We start from the raw sequence: 23,014 nt of genomic DNA, 5'->3' as shown, positions 1-23,014 counted from the left end.
ATCGCCTTGTTTGAGCCACTGGATCCTACTACGTTGCCTCCAGAATTGCTCTTCGTCAATATAGGCTCGTCGTAGTTCTGTCTTAATGGATTCAATGAGGTCGCAATCCTGAGTGGCAGCGGACAAGGCTGTCTCTAGCGCCAGTTGCGATTTCTTGATAAGCAAGTTACTCTGATTTTATTGATCCTTTGACCATTGAATGATACTTCTGCGGCACGCATTGAGCTTATGGATCACTGTCTCAAGAGGCGACTGGTTCCATGCCGACTCAACCAACTCCGTAACTTCTTCATTCTCTGTAAGAGCTCTGTTGAAACGAAACATACCGCGATGCTTGTGTTTAGTAGAGTTGAAGTAGGTCATGACTAGTCTGTGATCCGAGCCCTCATATCTAAGGTAACAGCATCTACCCAATGGGAAGTTCTCAGCCCCTGAACAGTTTCCCATGGAACGGTCTAGCCTCGAGCGAATGTAATGAGTGTACCGGGTTCCTCTCCATGAGAGCTGGTCGCCTGAATGCTTGAGATCCCATAGGCCATTTTGAGTAACAAAAGACCGAAAAGCTATGAATGATCCTTCAAGTCGGGGAGGTCCCCCTATCTTCTCATCATTGCAGAGGATGTCATTAAAGTCTCCCGTAAGTAGCCAATGAGCGTCTCGGCCAGCGCCGACTGTTGATAGTTTATCCCAAAAGGCTGCCCTGTTTTCCATAGCCGGGGCTCCATAGACAAAGGAGACAAAGGAGGTGATACCCTTGTGAATGATTTTGGTATCAATCAAATTAAGACACACTTCCATCACTGTTATATCAACAGAATCTTTCCACATCAAGGAGAGTCCTCCGCTGAGTCCGTTTGGTGGAATAGAAAAGTAATGAGGGTACTGTAAGCTTTGTAACTTTCCTTTAATAAAATCATCATCATTTTTCGTTTCCATGAGGAACATTACATCAGGAGACATGGTACGGTATATCTCCTTAAGTCGTCGAATTGTAAGGACGTTCCCCAGTCCTTGACAATTCCAACTCAATATCGCTAAGGAAGAGACTTTGGGAGGGGCCGAAAATCCACCCCTCCTCTAGTGACCCCCGGTATAAACACCGGATTAGAAGTCCCCGAAGAAGGTCGCTTGGTGCTAGGTCCCGCCTTATGACAAGGTAGTTTCGGATCTTTTTCTGTGATTAGCTTCCTTCGAGTAGTTGTAGGCGGTCTAGTAGTCACATTCCTTCTCAAGTTTAAGCGCTGGAGTGGACTCCTAGCCACCTTCCTTTTGGTAACAGTTTTGCTGGAGGAAGCAATAGGGACTGTCTTGCCTTTCCTACTTTGGTTTTTTTCACCTTAGTTCCAAGGCGCAAGGTAGCAGGTATCCTAGAGTGTAGGACAACAGCGAGACACTCTGTAGCAACATCTTGGTCCATCAGTTCGTCTTCATTCAAGGTAGTCACAAGCTCCTGAAGTCTGCCTGATTCAAAGCTTGGAGGTAGTCTCTCCTGGGTCGGTTCAGCCACTCATTCAAGTGCTGATCTTCTGCCACTTGACCCTGAGATTTCTCCTTCGCGTGCCCTTCCTGCCTGGGGTCCCAAGCGATCACGAAGAGATCTTGAGGGAGGAGTGATTGGGGAGTTGTTATCTATATCAATTCCATATTTGGGGGCATGAGATTCATGACCTTTGTGTCTTCCTGAGGTAGCAATGGGAGAGCGATGTGAGTGGGAGCCCGTGCTGGCGCTACTCTTTTCTACCACACGATATTGAGCAGAGGAGGCTTCATTTCTGTAGTGGTGAGAGTGTGGTCGCCCTGGTCTTGATGTAGGGAGCTCACGATTTATGTCATGGCTATAGTGAGGCCTACTTCCAGATCTCTCGCTTCTGGTACGATCCAACTGTCCTTCATAGGGTCGAGCTGATGAATGAGCCTCTGGCCTTACATAACCACGTCTGTCATCATGGCGTTTCTTCTCTGCTTCAATTCTCTGGAGCGCAATTCGCTGCGTAATGCCCAACACTCTGGCCTTTGGTGGAGGATCATTAAGTGACTTGTGGGGGCAGTTAACTTCCTCGTGGAGTAGAGAGAAACACGTAAAACAATGCTTTTCAATCTTCGTGTACTCAAATTCAACATCAATAACATCACCGTTATCAGTAGGAAGCTTGATCTCCATTTTCATCTCCAAGGGGAAGAGGCCATTGACCTCCACACGGACTTTTGCTTCTGTTTCACTTCTATCAGAGACATTTCCAAGCTCCTTGCCGATTGTGTAGATGGTCTGGTCAGACCAGTAATGTAAGGGTATACCATGAATTTTCACCCAAAAAGAGATTTTTGATGGAAAATCTTCAGCTACAGTAGGTTCCCAACGTTGGAGGATTAGCATCCATCTCTTGTAGTGATATGGACCTTTCTTCAGGACCATAAGAAGGTCAGACTCAGATTCAAATTTGAAATGAATTTTTTCTAAACCGAGCTCTCGTCCAGTTACTCTCCCCTCTAGGTTCCACACTTGTGGCATAAAATCAATGACTGCACGGGGTTTTTGAAAGTAGGAGTTTGTTACCCTACCAATGATGGAGAGTTTGTTTGCAGCTATAAGATCGTCATTGTTTCTTTCCGGTATGCTCACCGGCGGACGTTTAGGTGGTGGTGCAGAAGGAGCTGTCCATTTTTCCTTTTCACTTATGTTGTAGCGGTGAGCCATAGTTGCCAGTTGAGATAGAAACATGGATTAACCCGAGTAAAGTAGCCGACGGAACAAGGCAGGTAGTAGAGGAAACAGAGCAAGTATTAGGTGAAACAGAGAACCTCTCAGAAGCTTCAGAAACTTTGGAAGTCGTGGAAGAAACTCTGAAAGGGTTTATCTAAGGAGGTTATAACAACCCAGAGTAGGAACAGTTTAGTATTTAGGACCCAGTTCCCTTCCCAAGTCGCACAGAGAGGGGCTGCAGGCGTTTCTGGTAGTCTTTTCCATGGCTAGACGGCGGCCCTCCGATAAGAGTCGGGGGTAAACCCGGTGAAAGTTTTGTCAAGACTGTTTTCGGACTGATGGATAATACTAAAAGCAGGAACAATTTGAAACTAGGCGGCGAAAAAACAGAGGTTTTTAGGCAAAAGGGTGATAAACTGGGGGTTAAAGCAGGGAGGACACTTTAAAACCAGCGGTTAACGAACTATCTTGAGAAGCTCGCCTGAGAGAGAAAGAGAGATGAGAGAGAAGCTCGTAAAACAACTTTCATAAACCCTAAAATTCATGATAACAAACATCCTATAAAAACCTTATTTTATTTTAAACACTTGAATAATAGAACCCTGGACGGTAAAACATAAACAAAACATGGTAAAACAATAAAGAGAAAATGATATTTTCTTTAATATATGCTCTTTTCACATTCCACTGATCCACGTCGGTCTCTTATTCATTACATTCAATATCAAGTAGACAATACATACACACTGGATGACAACAAAGACAGAGATCGTTACGGGTGGACCACTTGGTTGATCTGAGTTTGGGGTTGTGGCTGCACCATCTGATGGAGTTTGACTCTTGAGCAAGATCGAACCATGCCTCCTACGAGGGGGACAATGGGGAGGCTGTCACAGTTGCAGATCTCGATCATGAAACCATCAGGGTCGTGGAAGAAGAGCTGGTCCACTTGGATCCCTCCTTCTTCTACTTTAGACCTCACATAGTCTATTTCCATTTCCTCAAGCTTCTTCTCCACTGCTCCCATACTTTCGCACTGCATTTTCACAATTAACAAGTCTCTTCTTTACACTAAAATATGCAAAAATCGCCACATATAGGCACAAAACAGAGTAACAACTATATATACTGGATCAATATATATATGCTTGTTTTCTCATTCTCTCTCAACACACAATATATGATTCAAATCTCAAAACCAAATGGTTTGTTCTCTAATCCTCGGTAAGAGTTCTATTACACAATTATAAGGACCCACTTTTCTTTTTACTGATCTTAAGGGAACATCTATATTCAGAGCTTGTATGCACCCAAATTATGTTTTAGGGTTTAAAATGCAAAAGTAAAAACAAAAACAAAAACAAAAATGGTAAAAAAATAACCTGGAAAGAGATATGATTATCTTTGGGGTTAATTTCATTTTTCGTTGAAAGTTTCTCAGGTTCTAGGGCACGCAAGAGGTGTATTCCAATTCCATGTCCAAATAACCTAGACCCAAAAAAAAACATTTTTAAAACTCATTTATAATTTTCTGTAAACTCTTCCAAAATTCAGATATAACTAAGAGAGGGTACCAAGCGCCTTCAAAATTTAAAGATTCAGGTCTTCGAATAGGGAAGAACCCTAACACCTTTCGGTAAAAGTTCATAGATTCTTCGATGGATCGGCACAAGAGAGACACATGGTTCAGTGACGTGAGATGGAGAGGGTTTCCTGGGTTTTCCTTCATCTTCCCGAGATAACTCCTAATAAACAAAAGCAACGCTGCCTCCGATCAACAAGAAAACAACCCAAATACAACGGCGTCGATGGTGATGCAGATTGATATATATATATATATATATGTAGTTGTACGTGTATATTTTATATATAGTCGTGTAGAGGGAAAGTTAAATTGGATAACTACGAAACTTATCTGGTAATCAACGACTTGACCATGCTGGTGTATTTATAGAAGGCCTCTCTATAAGCAAATGGTATTATGTATTTTTATGAAATTTAATCTTAACAAATTAGGCCTATAACTGCATAACTCATTTAATTGGTTTAGCCATTATAGGATTTGGATATTAGAAACTAATCAACATGATTAACAATAGTACGTAGTATAAATGAATAATAATGTCTGCTAGCTGTTCAAAAGGAAATATATATGCAGTCAAATCAATGCAACCCGTGATCGAGATGACGATGATATACGTAAAATTAATTAATAATGTGATGAACAAACAGCTAGCTAGCTGCTACTATACACAATAACAACTACGACATATATAAAAAGGAAATTGGTGAAAATCTGTGAAATTGGGCAACCTCATTCGGAAGATGTTGTGATCTTGAGGCTGCCAGGATGAGTACGACACGTAAAAAAAAAAGCATACGATAGAGATGATTCTGGACATGTCAGCAATTACGAAACATATTTACCACAGAGTTTTTATGGTGGGTTCTGAGCGTAATATATAAACCGTTTCTTAATTTTTAACTACGAAAAACTAAGAACCGGCTCTTAAATAAGAGTTTTAAGAGACGATTATTAGTTTTTCTTAGTTAAAGTTAAGAAACAGTTCTTATATTACACTAAGAACCCCGCAATAAATATGGTCTAAGATCATCTTTATCGCTGAGTTTTTAGTAGGTTTTTTAAGCATAATAAGGCATTTAATTAAATCAAAACAAAAAGAAAATTAGATAACCGATCCTTAATAGAGGGTTTTCGCAACCGATCATAAAAGGAGTTCTTAACACACGTATCAACAAACCGTGAATTATGATTTTTTTTTCTTTTTTCTTTTTTCTTTTTTCTTTTTTCTTTTCTCTCCTCTTCTCTCGCGTTCTCTGTCGTCCCGATGACTGCTTTTGTGAAGAGAAGCGTCTCCTCCCTGCAATCGGCGTCTCCTCCGTGCAATCAGCGTCTTCTCTGTCTTCTCCTCTCCATCGCGAAGGGAAGCGGCGACGAAACAGAGGGTTACAAATCAGCTTCTCACCGTGAAGTCAGCCTCCGGCAAGACTTACAGCCAGTTAGCGGCGGAGACAGGACTCTAACGCCGCACTTCCTGGGAATCGGTCTCTATCTCTTCCCCGCAAAGTTTGTTTCTTTTCGTTAACCCGAAAGCTAAAGTTTCGTGCTTTGGCATTTCTTTGGATCGGTTGAACATGTTCTCAGCTGCTTCTCTTATTAGCCTTTGTTAGATGGATTGAGAATCTGGGGGGTTTGTCCAGTTGTTCAGACACAATGTTGGGACTTTAGATGTTTACTTGTCTGAATTGCGACCAAATTATTTTGGAGTTTGGGGTTTGTCTATTTTTTTTTCAGACACAATGTTGGGACTTTAGAGAGTTTTACTTGTCTGAATTGCGACCATTTTAACTAGTGTGTGAGAGTTTGAACAGTTAGGGATCTGATTTTCAGTGTTTTTATTGATCTGCTGCAGAGATCATATGTTCACAAGAAGAGGAACAGAAGAATGAGGGAGAAGCAATAGTTATTGCGTGGTGTGAATGCTTTCGCAGCAAACATGTTTACGGTATTACCTCATCTGTGTGTTCTGTTTCTTTTATCTTGCCTCATATGTTGTTTGTTTCTGTATGCACTTGTTGCCCTTCCTCTTTCATTATTTGTAGAAAAAATGGTTTGCTTTACAGATTGAGCTTCTTGAAAAAAGTACATACATATTTAATGTTTCCTACTTTGCTTCTCCCATAAGCTGAAACTCTGTCCTATAGGCCACTGCTGGTTCTTCTTATGCTCATAGTATTAGCTTCTTCGGTTACTAAAATGTTCTATGTGAAGAAATTAGAAGGTAATATTTGTTAGTTGTTCCTCTTTATGAATAAGATTGCTAGAAGCCTTTGAGTCTCTGTTAGTGGATTCCATTAAAGCTGAGCATGTTGTAACATTGTTGTGTGTGTATTTAGCTGTTGATTGAGTTGAAACAGGAGCTTGATGCTGTGAGAACACTGAGAGGAGAACCGCTAAAGGAAAAAAGATTGTAGCCACTTTTAAGCAGTGTGCTAGGTATCTTACTCCTCTCTTCAACTTATGCGGGAAGAAGGTATAAAGCACAATCTCTTTTTCTTTTATTGCAAGTTCTTGACTTTGCTTGCTGTTTGGGTGTGAAACATATTAGTAATGAGAACGTTCGTGTACTTGCTGTTTGAACTTATATATAAGGCAGCAAATTGTTATGTGGTTAAATTTTTTTTTAAGAAACTCAAATTAAGAAACTACCATTGTAGGTTAAAAATTAGGTGATTTTTAACTAAGATCCTTAGCTAACATTTATTAGTTAAATAATCATTAAAATGTACTTAAGAAATCTTATGGGTTTCTAGGGATAATCATGCTCTAAGAGCACCATTATCCAGGTTTGTTACGAGGGTTTCTTAAATTAATTGTGATTTAAAAAAAAAGAAAAATTACCTTTTAATAGAAGAAACGTCGCTTGATTAAGGGAAATAAGAGTCGTCGCTTATGGGACACACGTCAAAGTCTGCTCCTCTCTCTCATCTCTCCTCTCCTCTCCTCTCCTCTCCTTCTTCGCCGGTGTAAAGTCTAAAGAAGAAGACCGACGGTTCACGAATCCTGATCCTTCGACCTCTAGAGGTAGGTATCATCAATCCTCAATTTCGTTTTACTATCTTTGTACTGAGTTTTTTGCGTTCCTATTGGTATAGATTTGAAACTCAAGAGAAGCGTGACATTCGTGGACGTTGATCATCATCGGAACCATTTGCCACAAGCCCAAACCAGACCATGTGAGTTGATTTCGTCTCTCCCTCCTCTGTAATTCTCAGATTTTGAATGATGAATTGATTCTCTTCAGCAACGATTGATGCCAAGACCTCTGAGTTTGCATCTGGGTTTCTGGGCTTAAGCTCAAACCAATCGTCATTGTTTTATTCTCACCAATCGCCATTGTTCAGGGTTTTGTTCTTCTGGTTGAACACTATGAAGAAAGTTGAAATTTTTATGATCTATCTCTGCTCAAACACTGCTTTATTTCTGGTGGTAAGTCCAAAGCTCTAATCTTTTCGATCATTAAAACGTTTCTGAGCTTCTTCTAAAGTTTACTTATTCATTTGATTCGTGTGAAGTCTGCTGATCCACAAACGTGTCCTGCGGAGTCGGGAGCGAAGTGTAGCGGTTCTGGTGAGTGGGAAGGAGAGTTCTTCCCTGATATCCCTCACATTAAGTATGAGGTAAGCAGTGAAACTATAGAGTAAGTACTAGTTTATTTGCATGTGTAGTAGATTGATTTGGTTGTTAACGACTTGTTACAAAGACTTAAGAGCAGTAACCCACTTTCTTACAAGTGGTATAGCGCAGAAGAGGAGATTCTTGGCAGTAACCCACTTGCTTACAAGTGGTATAACCCACTTGGTTCATCTCTTCTTCTTCTTTGGTGATGTTTACAGTGTGTCAATGCTACTTGTAGCTTCTCCACTCCCATTTATCTTTGATATGCTCTCTTGCATGTGAGGATCATTTTTGTCTCCATTTCATTCTTATACTTGTCTGTGAATCTGTTTTCTTTTCTTCTTAGAGAAAGAGCCTGTTGATGTGCTGCTAAACATTGATTAGGGTTTAGTTTATGTGTACTGGTTAAGACTTAGTTATGACATTTAGGTTAATGTGGACTTGCATTATTCTTACCAGGTAGACATAAAGGTTTGGTTTTTATGGAAACACAACAAAGGTGCAATAGCATGAACTAGACAAGTCTAAGTAGGCTCATTGTGTTTTAAACAACTTGGGATTCTCATATGTTCTGTGTTTCTTTCAACACGCAATCTGCAGAAGATGTCAGAGATGATGGATTCATTTGAGAACCAGTTTGTGAACATGGAGGTTCAAGCTGAGTTCATGGAGAACACCATGGCTGGTTCAACATCATTGTCCACTCCCGAAGGCGATGTCAACCACCTGATGCAGCAGGTAACTGATGACTATGGTCTTGAAGTTTTTTTTTCTAATCTTTGTTTTTAAGTTTTTTATTTAAATATATGTTTAAAATGTTATCTTTTATAATATTTTATTTAATAAATAAATTTTATTTTTAATTAAACAAAGTTAACATTTTTTTTTAGAACCTCTAAATAAGAGACTCCCATTGGAGCACAAAAATTATGGTGTCTCTAAAATAGGTTTCTTAAATAACTTTTAACACTTAAAAATATTAAAAAAAGATTAAGAGATCCTAAATGGATCTTTGGGATAATGATTCTCTAAGTCTTTTGTTGTCTAGAGATATACAGTATAGATCACTTTATGTGTTTATTTTACACTATAGGTTAGTTACTACTACCAAGGTAGTTTCTCTTCTTCCAAAGTTTTTTTCTCTTCTTCCAACCTATAAAAAATCAACGCTGCCCTTTTACTTTTATTTTAATTGAAATCTAAATAATTATTAAGTAAATCACAAAACATTAAATCACGTGGACACAAATCGTTCTCTTCTTTTTTTCCTTATCTCTTTTTCCCCCTTTTTCTATTATAGTTGTAGAAAAGTTAGTTTGTGAAGAAAAGAAATAAAGCATTTCAATGGTCATTACGTATCCCAAACTTTCTTCATTTCCGATTCACGAGATTGAAGCTTCTAGGTTTGCATCTTTTGGTCAGATTCTGCTATCAAATTCTGCAAACTCAAACCGTAAACGTTTGCTACGCTCTCGAAATGATCCGTCTTCAACCTTCCTTCGCTTGTCTCTCTAGCTCTCTTCGAAAATCTGATGTTGAATTTTTCTTCATAGATTTAGTTGTTATCTTTGGTTTGGTAGGATATATTAATGTTATATATGTTTGGTTCTTTAACTAGTGAAACAACGAGAAAGACGAATCGTCTTTTGTTATGTTGTTTATTAGTTTTGTAACATTTTTTGGATTTTTAGTTTTGATGTTTTGGACTTCAAAAGTTATATTTTTTTGTCTTATACAATTGTTTGATTACATTTACATGTTTATATTGTGAAACATGTCATCACACCATACTCACTGGTGTCCATCAACAAGAGTATCCACGTGTACACACGCCCCCCTAACAAGATTTATCATCCATGTGTACGCCGTTATCCATGTACAACAATGTAGAACCCTTTTTCTATTATCCGGCCATCCACTAGGAACCTTGGACATATCTCCCTTTTAAGAACACAACCTATGAAGCATATGAAATCTTGTACTTGGATGTTGATGAAAATGAAAGAAAACCTACAATACGGAAGTTGTAAACTATTGATATGGAGAAGAGATTAGATCTTTGGTCTTTTATCTTTACTATTGTAACTACTTTCTCTAAATGCACAACTTATTGACTACCATTAGTTGCCCTTTATACTAACTCTACACTTATAGCCTTCTTGTTTTGGTCATGATACCCCCACATTAACAAACACATTACCTACTATAACTCTACAAACAGCCAAAATGTTAATTAAATCAGTTACATATTCACATAAGTGCAATGTACACATGTACACCGCACCGTGTGTACATACAATTTTTATATGTACACATGTACACCGCATTGTGTGTACATACAGTTTTATATGTACACATGTACACAATCTTACATAATACAAACCACAATATGCAACTATATTCACTTCTATTCATCTCCAAAGAGTCCTCCGAAAACATACATTTGAATTGTTCTTAGCACCTTATACTTTAGTCAGTATCAACTCCAAAAGATAAGAGCAATTTAACTCCGACATAGTCTATTAGTTTCTTCTCCACGAAACTTCCTAACCAAACAAGAAATCACCTCAAAGGAAATAAGTTTCAAGACCAACGGAAACCCAACCAGCATGAATGTCTTTTGTCTCAGCTGTTCACACGCTTGTCAGACTTATCTTTGTACTGGTTCCTCTGCAATTCATCTCTCACTACCTTCACAAAATAGAAATCCACACAAAAAGATAAATAAAACACAGTAAAAACAACTTATCTTCCACTATGTTCTTGCGTAACCGCTTTCTCCGACTCGACATCTCGAATCTCAATTTCCCGTCCTCCGTCGTTGATGGTCGTAACTATATCCAGTCTCGTCTCTTTCATCTCTCTTCCAAGAATTTATCCTCTTTAACAATTAAAATAACAAAAAAAGATAATGTCAAAAGTAAAGAATATGGGATTATTGGTAATTGCTGTAACTTTATATTTGTTGTCGTAGAATTTAATCTGTAAATTTATTTGCTGTAGCTTTTTTTGCTGTAGATTTCTAAAGCGCTAATTTTTTTGCTCTGGAAATAAAGCTCTCTACAGCCGTATTTTGATTTTGCAGAGATTTTTTTGCTGTGAGTTTTTTAAGGAAAGCAAAGCTCGATTGGTTGACATATATAGTTGTATACTAAATTTGGGCTGTCCAGAGCATCTACAGTCCCAACCTGGGTTGTATGTAAAATATGTGGGCCACCACTTCTGATTTTAAAAATTATAAACAAACCAAAAAAAAGAAGTAGACAGCTAAAAAGTCTCAACGGTTTTTAATTGATCAGTGATAGTAAAATAATTTGCGTTACTTTTTGTGTTAGATAAAAAAGAGATTTGGTAGAAGAAAATCTAGCTTTGGAAGAAGAGAAACTACCTTAGTAGTAGTAAGTGACTGAAAGTGTAATTATAAACTCATAAAATGACTTATAATGTAAATATTTCTTTGTTGTCTTATCTTGTGTATAAAAGATTTTGGTCTTTTTTTGATAACTTAGATTTTGGTCTTCTGTTGCCGTATCCAGCTCATTTTAGGCTGTCCCAATTAGCAAACGATTCTGTTTGCGATATTTTGGGGTCTGTCAAAATGTTTGTTTAAAATGTCTTAAAGGTAATTTGAAATAATAATAAGATGTTGATTTTTTGGTCGTCTAAATAACTTATTAGCTTTTTTTTTTGAGCAGATGTTTAAATAATTACTAGGTGATTTTTTCGTGTTCATGCACATGTATAAATATTTATAAAGTAAATACACTATAAATATTTAGTTTTAAATAAATTTATAATTTATATATATAATATATATAATATATATATATATATATAATATCTATATATATAATATATATATATATATAATTTATATTAATAATACTATATTACTTCAATTTTTTTTTTTTTACAACAAAAATATCTACAGACTCATGTGGATTCTGTAAACCAAAATGACAATTCTGCATCCATGTGTACGGCGAACGACGGTTGTATCCGAGCACTGCGTGCCAAGCGATCCGCCATTGTATTATTCGTCCTAGGAACATGAACAATATCCGAGTTGGTGAAGCTTCTTCTCAAAAGCTTAATATCCTCCAGGTAACTTTCAAATGCTGGCCATTCCTCTGGTTCTAAAACCATCTTCACCAGTTAGAAACAATTCGTTGCAAACGTGACCCCGTACTGTCGCAAGTTTTTCATACATTCCATTGCCCATATTAATGCCTCCATCTCCGCATGAAGATGTGAGAGACTTGCCCTTACATTCCTTGCCCCTAGTAAACCTTCAAACCCCGGAATGGTACTGAACCATCCTTGTCCTGTGAAAGAATCTTTATCTTTCCAAGAACCATCCGTGAAACACCATCGTCCTGCGTTCCCTAAATGTTATCGGATCTGTACTTCAGGCGCCACCCTTGGATTATTGATCATCTGTGCCTCTGCTCAAAGTGTTGATTCCAATTCTGCTAATTTAAGCGTCTCCCTCGGATCCGTATCTATATTACTGAAAACCTTATTATTCCTACCCTTCCAAATGTACCATAATATCCATGCAAACGGATGATTCTCCATTTTCGGGTTGACTCTCCAAAATAAGTGATCCATATTAGCGAATAGAGAACCGATAGGGAATAATGTCGGGTTTGATGGAATCTTCGATAGTGCCCACACTTGACGTGCCGGAGGACACTCGAAGAAAGCATGATTTATTGATTCCTCTGGGTCTCCACACCGTACACAAACTGTATCTCCTTTTATTCCCCTTGATTTTAAATTCTTTGTCACTGCTATACAACCTGTCAGCAACTGCCATAGAAAATGCCTTAACTTTGGAGGGCATTTCACTTTCCAGCAGAATGCCTTGAGAATATACACATTAGGGCCATAAAACTCCGGTGGTTTTTCCTTATCTGGATATATCCTTTCGACATGATACCCTGATTGTACCGTATATCTCCCATTATTAGTGAAATGCCAACCATTCCTGTCTTCCATTTGATTTCTACTCAGAGGAATACTCTCAATCAATTTCGCATCGTTGGGTTCCACCAAAGTCCTAGGTGCCTGTAAATTCCAAGTGCGGGAGTCTTGATGAATAAGGGAATCCACTGTAAGGTCCGGGTAACTATTATGAAGGTTTTTGTTAGCTGGTCTCGGGCGAGTGGATGAGAGCCAAAGATCATTCCATACTGAAATAGATGACTCTGTGCCCACCCTTTTAATTAGTCCTTTACAAATCAGAGATCTAGCAGAGATGATACTCCTCCATCCATACGACGGGGAGTATGAGCGAATCGGTTCCAGGGGTGAAGCATTCCTGTAATACCGTCCTTTAAAAATTCGAGAGAAAAGAGAGTTTGGTTTCTCTATCAGCCTCCACAATTACTTTCCAAGCATTGTCGTGTTAAAATCATTTAAATCTTTAAAACCTAGTCCACCACTATCCTTATGTTCACACAATTTATCCCATGATTTCCAGTGCATTCCCCTTGTACTTCCTCATGGGCTCCACCAAAACTGAGCTACTGCACTCGTTAGTTTCTTCACTGTAGCTTTCGGTAATATGTACACCGACATCACATGGTTTGGTAGCGCAGTTATCACCGACTTGATAATTACCTCTTTTCCCTCTTTGGTAAAAAATCTAAAAGTCCAACCATTCACCCTGTTATTGAGACGATCTTGTACAAAACCAAACACTTGAACCTTCGATCTTCCTAGACTTTCCGGTAAACCTAAATAAGACCTCATTCCTCCTAAATTCTGAATCCCCAATATGTCTCGTAATTCCTGACGGCTTGATTCCTCAATCTTATGTCCAAATTGGATTGAGGATTTCTGGAAATTTATTTGTTGTCCGGATACAGCCTCATAATCCTTTAATATCCTGAGAATAGTTTGACATTCATCTTTGTTTGCCTTACAAAAGAACAAACTATCATCTGCAAATAACAGATGAGACACCGCTGGACACGCTCTAGCTACCTTCATACCGGTCAATTGTTTCTCTCGCTCCGCCTTTTTTATATTCCTTATTAAAGCTTCTGTACACATAATAAATAAATAAGGGGATAATGGGTCCCCTTGACGTAATCCTCGTTGAGGTATAATGAGACCACGCGGCTGCCCGTTGAGTAAAACTCTATATTGAACTGAAGATATACACTCGCACATTAACTTAACCCAATGTGCATCAAATCCCATTTTATTAAGAAGGGCCTCTATAAAATTCAACTCTATCCGATCATATGCCTTACTCATATCCGTTTTAATTGCCATAAACTTATTTTGACAGGATTTGTTGGTTCGCAACCATGAAACATCTCCTGCGCAATAAGAATATTATCTGATATTAACCTTCCTGCCACAAAAGCCGATTGTGTCTCCGAAATTAGCTGGGGAAGACAATTTTTTAATCTTTGACACAGAACCTTCGAAATGATCTTATAACCAACATTGCATAGGCTTATCGGTCATAGTTCCGTCATCCTTGTTGGTCTCTCTATCTTTGGAATCATACAAATATTTGTTATGTTTAACTGTGAATCCATATCACCTGTAATCAAAAAATTATTGACCAACTCAACCACATCCTTTTTAATGACATTCCAGGAATGCTGGAAAAAAAAGGCTATCATTCCATCTGGGCCAGGCACTTTCTCCGGATGCATCATAAATAACGCTTGTCGAACTTCTTCCTCCGTTGCTCTTCGCAGTAACATTTGATTCATCTGAGGGGAAATAGATGGACCTATCTCCTCCAAAAAACTATCAAACTCCCATGGGTTTGTTGATCTAAACAAATCCTCAAAGTAATCTACTGCCACCTTCTCAACACTGTTCTCTTCAGTGACCCAATTACCCGCTTCATCATGGAAGCCTACTATTTTGTTTCTGACCCGACGTTGCTTTGTCAGAGCGTGGTAAAACTTAGTATTTAGGTCCCCAGATGAATACCACATATTTCTACTCTTTTGATGCCAATATTCCTCTTCATCCTTATAGGCCTCTTGTAATTTCCTAGATATCTCAATAATATCCTCTTGTGACCTATTATTATCAGTTTGTACTTCTTCCAACGCATTTTGGAGATTCTGAATTTTGTCATTCCCATATAGTTGATTATTTTTCCGCCATGATGAAATTTCATGACGACAATTATCAATCTTTGTGATGAAATCCTCTGAACGGCCTTCCTGATTTTTTGTCCATCCTGATACTATTGATTCCATAAGCCCTTCTTGACCAATCCATCATTTATCAAACCTAAACTGTCCTCTTTTCCTTCCTGGTACTTTTTCTTCCAAAAAGGCTACAACAGGTCGATGATCCGATCCCACCAATCTCAAATATTATGTATAAGAATATGGAAAAAGAGTATGCCATTCCTCATTAGCCAAAGCTCTATCCAGTCGACATCTAACCGTAAATGCTCCTTGCCCTTTACCTCTCCGACCTTGCCATGACATCTTATTTCCCCGAGCCGGAAATTCCAATAAACCACTATTCCTTATCATATTATTAAAAGGGATAAAATAAGCTGCACTCCGTAGAGACCCCCCCCCATCCTTTCATGATTCCCAGTAATCTCATTTAGATCGCCAATAATAAACCAGGGTTCAGATCATGCTAATCCGTATCGAGTTAAGCGTTCCCATACCTGTTCTCTTAGCTTTTGAACCGGATCTCCATAAACGAAAGTAAGAAAGACTTGTTTCCCATTAGACACCGCTTCTATGTCAATCATTCTATTACTAGAGTATAATATTTTTACTTGATATTCATTGTTATAGTAAAGAGCCAAACCACCACTTCTCCCGCTCGGATCCACAGTAACCAAGCTATCATATCCAAAGTGAGCCTGAAATTTTTGAACAAATTCAAACTCCTGTTTCGTCTCTAACGAAAATAAAAAATCTGGTTTATGCTTATGCCGTATTTCCTTAAGATAACTTATGGTCCAGTGACTTCCAAGTCCTCTGCAATTCCAACTTAGTATTTTCATAAAAAAAATATTTTTATATTGCTCATACGAGCTAGAGGATTCAGGCTTGATGTCACCCAAAGACCGAAACACGCCAACATTCCATAACCACCATACCAGAGCAATTGTTACACATTCAACACATACAAAACCCCTATATAGTTCCATCACACCTTGACGTAATGCCACATTCCGATAACCATTATTATTACAACTGTGATTTAATAACAAAGGCCCCCTTGAAACACCCGAGTTCAGTCTCATTCTCGATAACCATGATCTCGAAATCAACCGAGGAAATCTATTAAGACAAGCCCATGTCATAAAGAATTTAATCCCTTGCAGTTCAAATATATCCACATATCCAAGGCAATGCAAATTATAATAATTACTCTTCGAATCTTCCCTACTAATTCTCCCCGTAGAATCCTTATAATGAATCTTATTTAAAAAAATAGCTACTGTGGCCATAAGAACCAAAATCGCAAGCATTTGTTCATACTGCTTTTGGGCCACACCTTTTACATTCAAAGCCACTAATACCAACCCATTACCTAGCCAATTTGGCTTTAGACACCCGATCAAGATAATGGTAAGAAAAAACCAATTATTAGTGACATTATGTGTACTAGATCTAATCCAACTCTCCCATACATTCCAAAAGTTATCGCCAGAGAATCCACCTAGCACCATTATACCAAGAGATACCTGTAGATTAACCATGGAAAACCATCTAAGATGAACCCAATGTTGAATCCATGAAAGTTCCTTTTTATTCCCAAACCACATAACAAGATTAAAAGGACAAAGAGGACACCATAAACCCAAACCGCAAAAAGAAACCGTACTACCATTTGAACCAACTACACCATACTTGCTCATAGAACTTATTTGAAAAAAGTAAAACCCAATACGAAAATTAAAACCCCGCCCACTTAAAACAACAGAGAAAACTTGATTCATAAAACCTATGGTTTTGGCATTCCACTCTTCGGGATTGAGGGTCCCTTGCTCTCCTGCTGCTTGACGTTATCTCCATGGCGTGTGCCTGTCTTGGTTGGAGCTCGTTTCCGCGGCGAAGCAAGTGCAGATGCAATCCTCATCTTCGTGCTCACTGCGGTACCCAATGAGGCCTTAAGCAGTCTCTTGCGAGAAGCATGCTTCTTCCCTGTTACTTCATCAACCTGCTCCTTCTCCTCAGCGTTAGTGCCTATATCCAGCTCCCTCTGGGTGTTATCACCCTCCTCCTGTTCCTTCATCATCTCCTCCAGCTCACTATCAGAAACGTCTGGTAAGCTATCTGCCGCATCCAAATCAATTCCGTGCTCCAAAAAGACAGCTCGAAACTCATCCATATTCATCACCTTATCATCCTCCAAAACCGGTTGTTTCTCCACCAAACCCTGAATCATTTGGAGCCCCTTCTCCACCTCCATAGGATCTGAGATAGCTTCTGTTCCCAACGTCTGAGTCTTAACAAGTCGTTCATGGAATTCTTGAGAGGGAAGTATTTTGTCGATCACCACAGGATCCCTAATCTCTCCATCTTCCTTCGCCTCACTCCTTACTGTACCATGAACCTGCTGAGCCCCTGTGTGTCTCATCTCTCCGTGAACTTCTGTATCTCGAGCCCTCGCCATCTCCGCGGTAACCTTTGTGGCCATTAGAGGATCCCTTGTTTCCTCTATCAGCTGCCTTAACCCATTTCAAGTCAGCTTCATCAGTCATCTTGCCCTTGCCCTTCCCATGGTAGTCGCGGCCATCTCGCTCTTTGTATTGTTGTTTCGGAGCTCCATTGATGACTACCCCCTTATAGCTCCGTGCTCGATCGTCATGCTTTCCCCCATCATACCAACCCCCGTTCCCTTCTCTGGACTCGCCTTCGCGACAGTCTTCTTTGACAGAGGACATAGCTCCTCTTTATGACAGAGACTCGAACAAACATCACAGTACCCGAACAGTTTCTCATACCCCAAAGAGATCTTTACTTCCTCGCCATCGTAGAACTCACCCCCTTTGAAGTCCAAAGTGGTTTCAAAGCATAACTCTTGAAACGCATCCACCACCACCTGAACTCGACAATGTTCCACATCCACTGCTACTAATCTTCCAAGTGCCTCGCCGAGGCTTTCAAAAGTTGGGGCCGTCCTGAACTCCATTGGAACACCAATCACTCGAACCCAAAAAGTGATTTCGGATGGGAATAGTTGATTCTTCTTTGGTTGCCACCGCGCCAAAGCAAGCATCCAGTAATCAAAATGATAAGGCTGAAGCTTCATGACCGCATCAATATCATTCTCCGTTTCAAAATCAAATTGAAACTTGCCAAACCCCAAGTCTGTCCCAATCACCCGATCCTCCAACTTCCATATCTTAGGTACATTCTGGATCAAAGCCTTCATGTCTTACTCCGGAGGATTCATACACCTTCCAATCAGAGTTTTGGAGTAGGTCTTGATGAGCGCCGAGTTGTCGAAATGAGGCACCGTAATCTTCAATCTTTTCCAAGCACTCTCTCCTTCCTTCATGTCCCCACCGTTACCCACTAGTTGCTCCTGTGTCATGATGAACAAAATGAGAGAAAGACCTTGTTTTGTTCTGTAGAAAAACGTACAAGATTGATTCGATGAGTTCCAATAAAACAGAGACCCAATATCCCCTTTATAATAAATCCCACTTTCCAAATACCCGAGCCAAGGTTGATCCCCTTTAATTCCATATATCTCCAACTGATATTCTTTGTGAAATCTCGTTCCCAATCTTCTACATGGAATCTTATTATCATAAACACTAGAAATCACAACTCTCCATATCGCTTTTGTACTTCCCCCATTCTCCTTAAAAGAGAAACAATACAGAATCTTTAAACCGCCACTCAATACCTGTAGATCTCTGTGATTTCGTCTTGATGATGATCGAAATCGTAATCGAGATCTCTGAAACACGAGTTCTCCTTAATTTTCCAAAATATCCATTCCGTATATCCAAATCAAATCCCCTGAGATTCGGTAACATCGCCCAATCTAACAACCCCACTCCGTGCCTTGCTGTTCCTGTAGATCCACCCGTTCGCCGCCTCCATTTCCATGATCCCATCGCCGTGAAATCATGAAACCCTAGATCGCCTCTTTACTATATTACTTCAATTAGACATATGATTTTAGATATGTTATATTTAGTCGTTTTTGTTATTTTACAGTCGATTTAGTTATCATTTGGATATATTAGATTACATCTATCTCTATGAATTTAACTATAACATTTTTTATTCTAAATATATTAAAATTTTGATTAATTTTCTTATTTGCATTTAAGTTGGTTGTTGTCTTAGATATGTAAATATATTTTAATAAGATTATGTATGACTTAAGATATATTGTGTTTAGAATGAAATAAAAAAATAAATAAAGTTAGTGATTCCAAATTACATAAATTAATATAAATATAATATTATGAAGTTTCATGCATATGCACAAATTTTACAAAAGAACTAAATTGTAGCAGTTGGTTAATATTTTATTTTCATAATATTTTTTGACGATCAACCTATAATTTATATTTATAAAATAAATAAATTATTATTATAAAATTATATATTCTTATTGTAGTTAAATCTATGACTGTTTGAAAATATGTTTTAAAAGAGTAATATTATTGTATTGTTTAAAATTATGTTTTAAAAGAAATAGCATTTATTTTTCTAGTGTCGGATTATCTGTGTGAAGTTTTTTATGAGATCACATTATATAAAAATATATTTTTTTCATCTAAGAAAAAATATATATATATATATATAAAGAAAGTATTTTATTAATTCAAATTATATTTTATGTTATTTAAAAATATGTCTTAAATGAAATATTACTATTTTGTAAACTTTCCTTTTTAATGAAAACATATTATAAATACAAATATTTTCGTTTTTAAACTTTATAAATGTTTCCTTTTTATTATATATGTTATTTGGAATTTTTTTAAAGGAAACTAAATAAAAAAAATTTAATAATAGTATTTAAATATGATATTTTAATTAATTCATTAAGAGTATCTCGGTAATAAATCATCATTAAAATTAACGTGAGCGCGACACGTATGAAACTGACTTTTCAAATAATATTATAGAGATACAATTTTGATATATTTTCCTTTTCATTTTATTTGATGTTTAAGGTTAATACACTTTGATTAAGAATGTCTAACTTTTATATCATTTGGTTATATAAAATATTATTAAATAAAACTGATTCAACTGATTAATAAAATTGGGATTATATAATTGGTTACAAATCTAAAAATATTTTAAATGTTGTTTAGAATAATGAAAACGTCACTGATTTTGAAAAAAAAAAATCTTAAATGTCAAATAAACTAAAATGAAAAGAGGGAAAACTGAAAAAAAAAAAAAAAGAGTTTATTTGAAAGCTTGAAGTTTCATCGAAATTAGTCTATTTGACGTTTAAGAACTTCCTTAAAAACTAAGGTTGAAGAGGCATATTTTTTTTTTGATAAAAAAGAGGCATAATGACTAGAGCCATCGCAAACGATGTCCTAAATCCAAGAAAAACCCTTATGATTTTTTGGAGAATCACAGTACTACCGCACATACAGAAAGTTTGAGAGTTGAACCTGCGAGACTACAGTTTAAAAGATGGTGTCTATGTGTGTAACTAAGTAGACATATAATGTGGATGGAGATACACTTGATAGTTAAGTTAGATGGGGAAGAGAAGATGTTGATGGTTAAAAAACAGGGACGGTCAATATCAATGGAGAGTTAAAGGAAATGTGTCACTGTTCCAAATCTATCAAGAGAAAGAAGACACCACCTTCTTCTTTCTTGTTACCCTCATTATTTCATTTTCTCCCTCTTTTCACACTATTTGTATGTAATAACAGGTATTTTTAATCAACCCCCACGATATGAAAATTTTAGTATGAATAGTTAAATGAAAGTTTAAAGTAAGTAGGGGACAAGTCATAAATATGAGCACCAACAAGTACCAACAAGCTACTGTCGAAGTGAAAGATGAAGCTCTTCTTTAACAGCTAACTCGTTATGCCTTCACAAGTACCAACAAGTCATAAATATGAGCACCAACAAGTACCAACAAGCTACTGTCGAAGTGAAAGATGAAGCTCTTCTTTAACAGCTAACTCGTTATGCCTTCACCTTCAATTGTACTTTCTGAAAGTTAAAGAATCCTAACTTCATTAATTCTTCTTTATTTATGTGTCATTGTAATTTGTAATGTTTATTGATGCATTGGGTTAAAAATATATATAAATCAACTGTCGCCATTTTCACTAAATATTTTCTTTAGGCGTTTGGTACAACAGTACAACACTTTTGGACATTTTACACGAAGTTAGCATATGATCAATCGTACAAGTTTTGTTGGACAAGCAACAAAGTGCTTGTTGATTTAGCAGGTGGATCAATCAAATATTCATCTTAACATTTTACCAATAAAAAATAACAATCATATAGTCCTTGATCCAAAACGTCAGGATTAGACGTCGATATATATATGATTATACATGCGATGGTGGCGCACATTTGATGACTGATTTACATATTCAAAATTAAAATGAAAGATCTACGTCGACTATGATCAATCAAAATCCTTTGGTTTTAATTAAGGGGAATTGGGTTGTATAACCTTCGAATAATTAATAATTTACTAGCTATTTAAATACCCTAACTCACCGATACACCATTTTTCTTTTATAAATAATAGCTATAATGCTCTCATGAATATCGGGAGAAACCAACAAACAAAAAACAAAAATTAATAATAATTAATGTGGCAAAGTTATTCATGTCACTTTGTTAGTTATACCTTTTGATAATCACACATATCTTTAAATGTTATTTTTATTAGTAAATATTAGAAATATTAATCAATTTTGTTCAGATGTATAGTGTCTCCCGACGAACTCTATTGTGTTCATGGTGAAAGATTACAGTGAGCAGATACGAAAACTCTTTCATTTCTTTTCTTTCTTATCTTAAATCATTGGTTACATACAATCGTGCATTTACTTTAATACTTTTTTTTTGTTTTCCAGTTACGGTGGTGAAGAATAACGACAACGGATCGGTAAAAATGTTGCATTGTCGGAAAAAGAAAGGAGATGAAGACGAGCTCTATACAGTGATGAAGAATAATGATTGTGAGCCTAGTAAATGTGTATCACCATCAACATGTCTAAAAAAAATAAATGAAGAAGATTAACTCTCCGTCCATACTATATTCAGTGAAAGGAATAATACAATATATATATTTTAGTGTACCTATTTATATAAATGTACCATACTATTTGAGGCATATTTCTATACTATTTCTTAAGGATATAATAATATGTCATGTTTTCAAATTTGATAGTTCTCTTGTCTGTAATTTTGTATGATTGATTGTAATATAAAATTCAGTTTTTTCGAGTGTTAGACAAATTTGATTATTTGTAAGATTTGCTTAAGATACTATTTAGACTATATGGAAAAGAAGATATACAACATGTTAACCAAGTAAATGGCATCCAAGTGTCAAATATTGGAAAACAATTTATAGATTGTATTTGGGTTTATAGGTTCCTGCTTAGGGTTTAGATTTACTAAGTAGGAGTTTGAGTATAATAAACCATATTATATACATTTTATTTGGGTTTATGCTTCCTTGATTAGGGTTTAGTTTTACTAGTTAGTGGCGTGTCTTGTATTGTTGTATTTTTTCGGGTGGGGAGAGCTTAGTGTTTGCATTTCATATTATGGATACATCACTGGATAAATTTGATTATTTGGAACATTTGTTTACTATACTATTTAGACTATATGAAATAGAAGATATGCAATATGCTAACAAAGTAAGTATGCCTTCAAATGTCCAATATTAAAAAACAATTATAGATTGTATTTGAGTTTTTAGGTTCCTGCCTAGGATTTAAATTTACTAAGTAGAGGTTTGTGTATAGTAAACCATGTTATACATTTTATTTGGGTTTATACTTCCTTGATTAAGGTTTAGCTTTATTAATCGGTGGTGTGTCTTGTATAGTTTTCAGTAGAGGTTTGAGTGAGATACAATACATGCGTAACCGAGATAGAATAATATACACGCAATCT

The 23,014-nt window shown here is 37.0% G+C and overlaps 2 protein-coding genes across 2 annotated transcripts; both read right to left on the bottom strand.

The window, feature by feature from the left end:
* Positions 1-3,335: 3,335 nt before the first annotated feature.
* LOC106364280 (glyoxylase I 4) lies at positions 3,336-4,828 on the bottom strand. The gene is made up of 3 exons (XM_013803895.3): positions 4,276-4,828; positions 4,084-4,189; positions 3,336-3,737 (listed from the first exon to the last, which is right to left on the bottom strand). Exons 1-3 carry the CDS (start codon positions 4,428-4,430, stop codon positions 3,474-3,476), a joined length of 525 nt encoding a protein of 174 aa, XP_013659349.1. The 5' UTR covers positions 4,431-4,828; the 3' UTR covers positions 3,336-3,473.
* A 12,865-nt stretch (positions 4,829-17,693) lies between these two features.
* Positions 17,694-18,293, bottom strand: LOC125591958. Its single transcript, XM_048766898.1, has one exon. It carries the CDS (start codon positions 18,291-18,293, stop codon positions 17,694-17,696), a length of 600 nt encoding a protein of 199 aa, XP_048622855.1.
* Between the last annotated feature and the right edge of the window lie 4,721 nt (positions 18,294-23,014).

This window comes from Brassica napus, chromosome C8 (assembly GCF_020379485.1).
Source record: "Brassica napus cultivar Da-Ae chromosome C8, Da-Ae, whole genome shotgun sequence".
Classification (NCBI taxonomy): Eukaryota; Viridiplantae; Streptophyta; class Magnoliopsida; order Brassicales; family Brassicaceae; genus Brassica; species Brassica napus.
The sequence above is the reverse complement of the archived record's forward strand: the minus strand, read 5'-3'. Positions and strand labels throughout refer to the sequence as shown.

Bases quoted from the DNA above. Each gene is read 5' to 3' on its own strand.
- LOC106364280 (XM_013803895.3), bottom strand. From the start codon at position 4,430: ATGAAGGAAAACCCAGGAAACCCTCTCCATCTCACGTCACTGAACCAT. The intron at 4,190-4,275 runs GTACCCTCTCTT...TTTTGGGTCTAG, and splicing joins TTAAATTTTGAAGGCGCTTG to GTTATTTGGACATGGAATTG. The intron at 3,738-4,083 runs GTTATTTTTTTA...GTGAAAATGCAG, and splicing joins ATAATCATATCTCTTTCCAG to TGCGAAAGTATGGGAGCAGT.
- LOC125591958 (XM_048766898.1), bottom strand. From the start codon at position 18,293: ATGAAGGCTTTGATCCAGAATGTACCTAAGATATGGAAGTTGGAGGAT.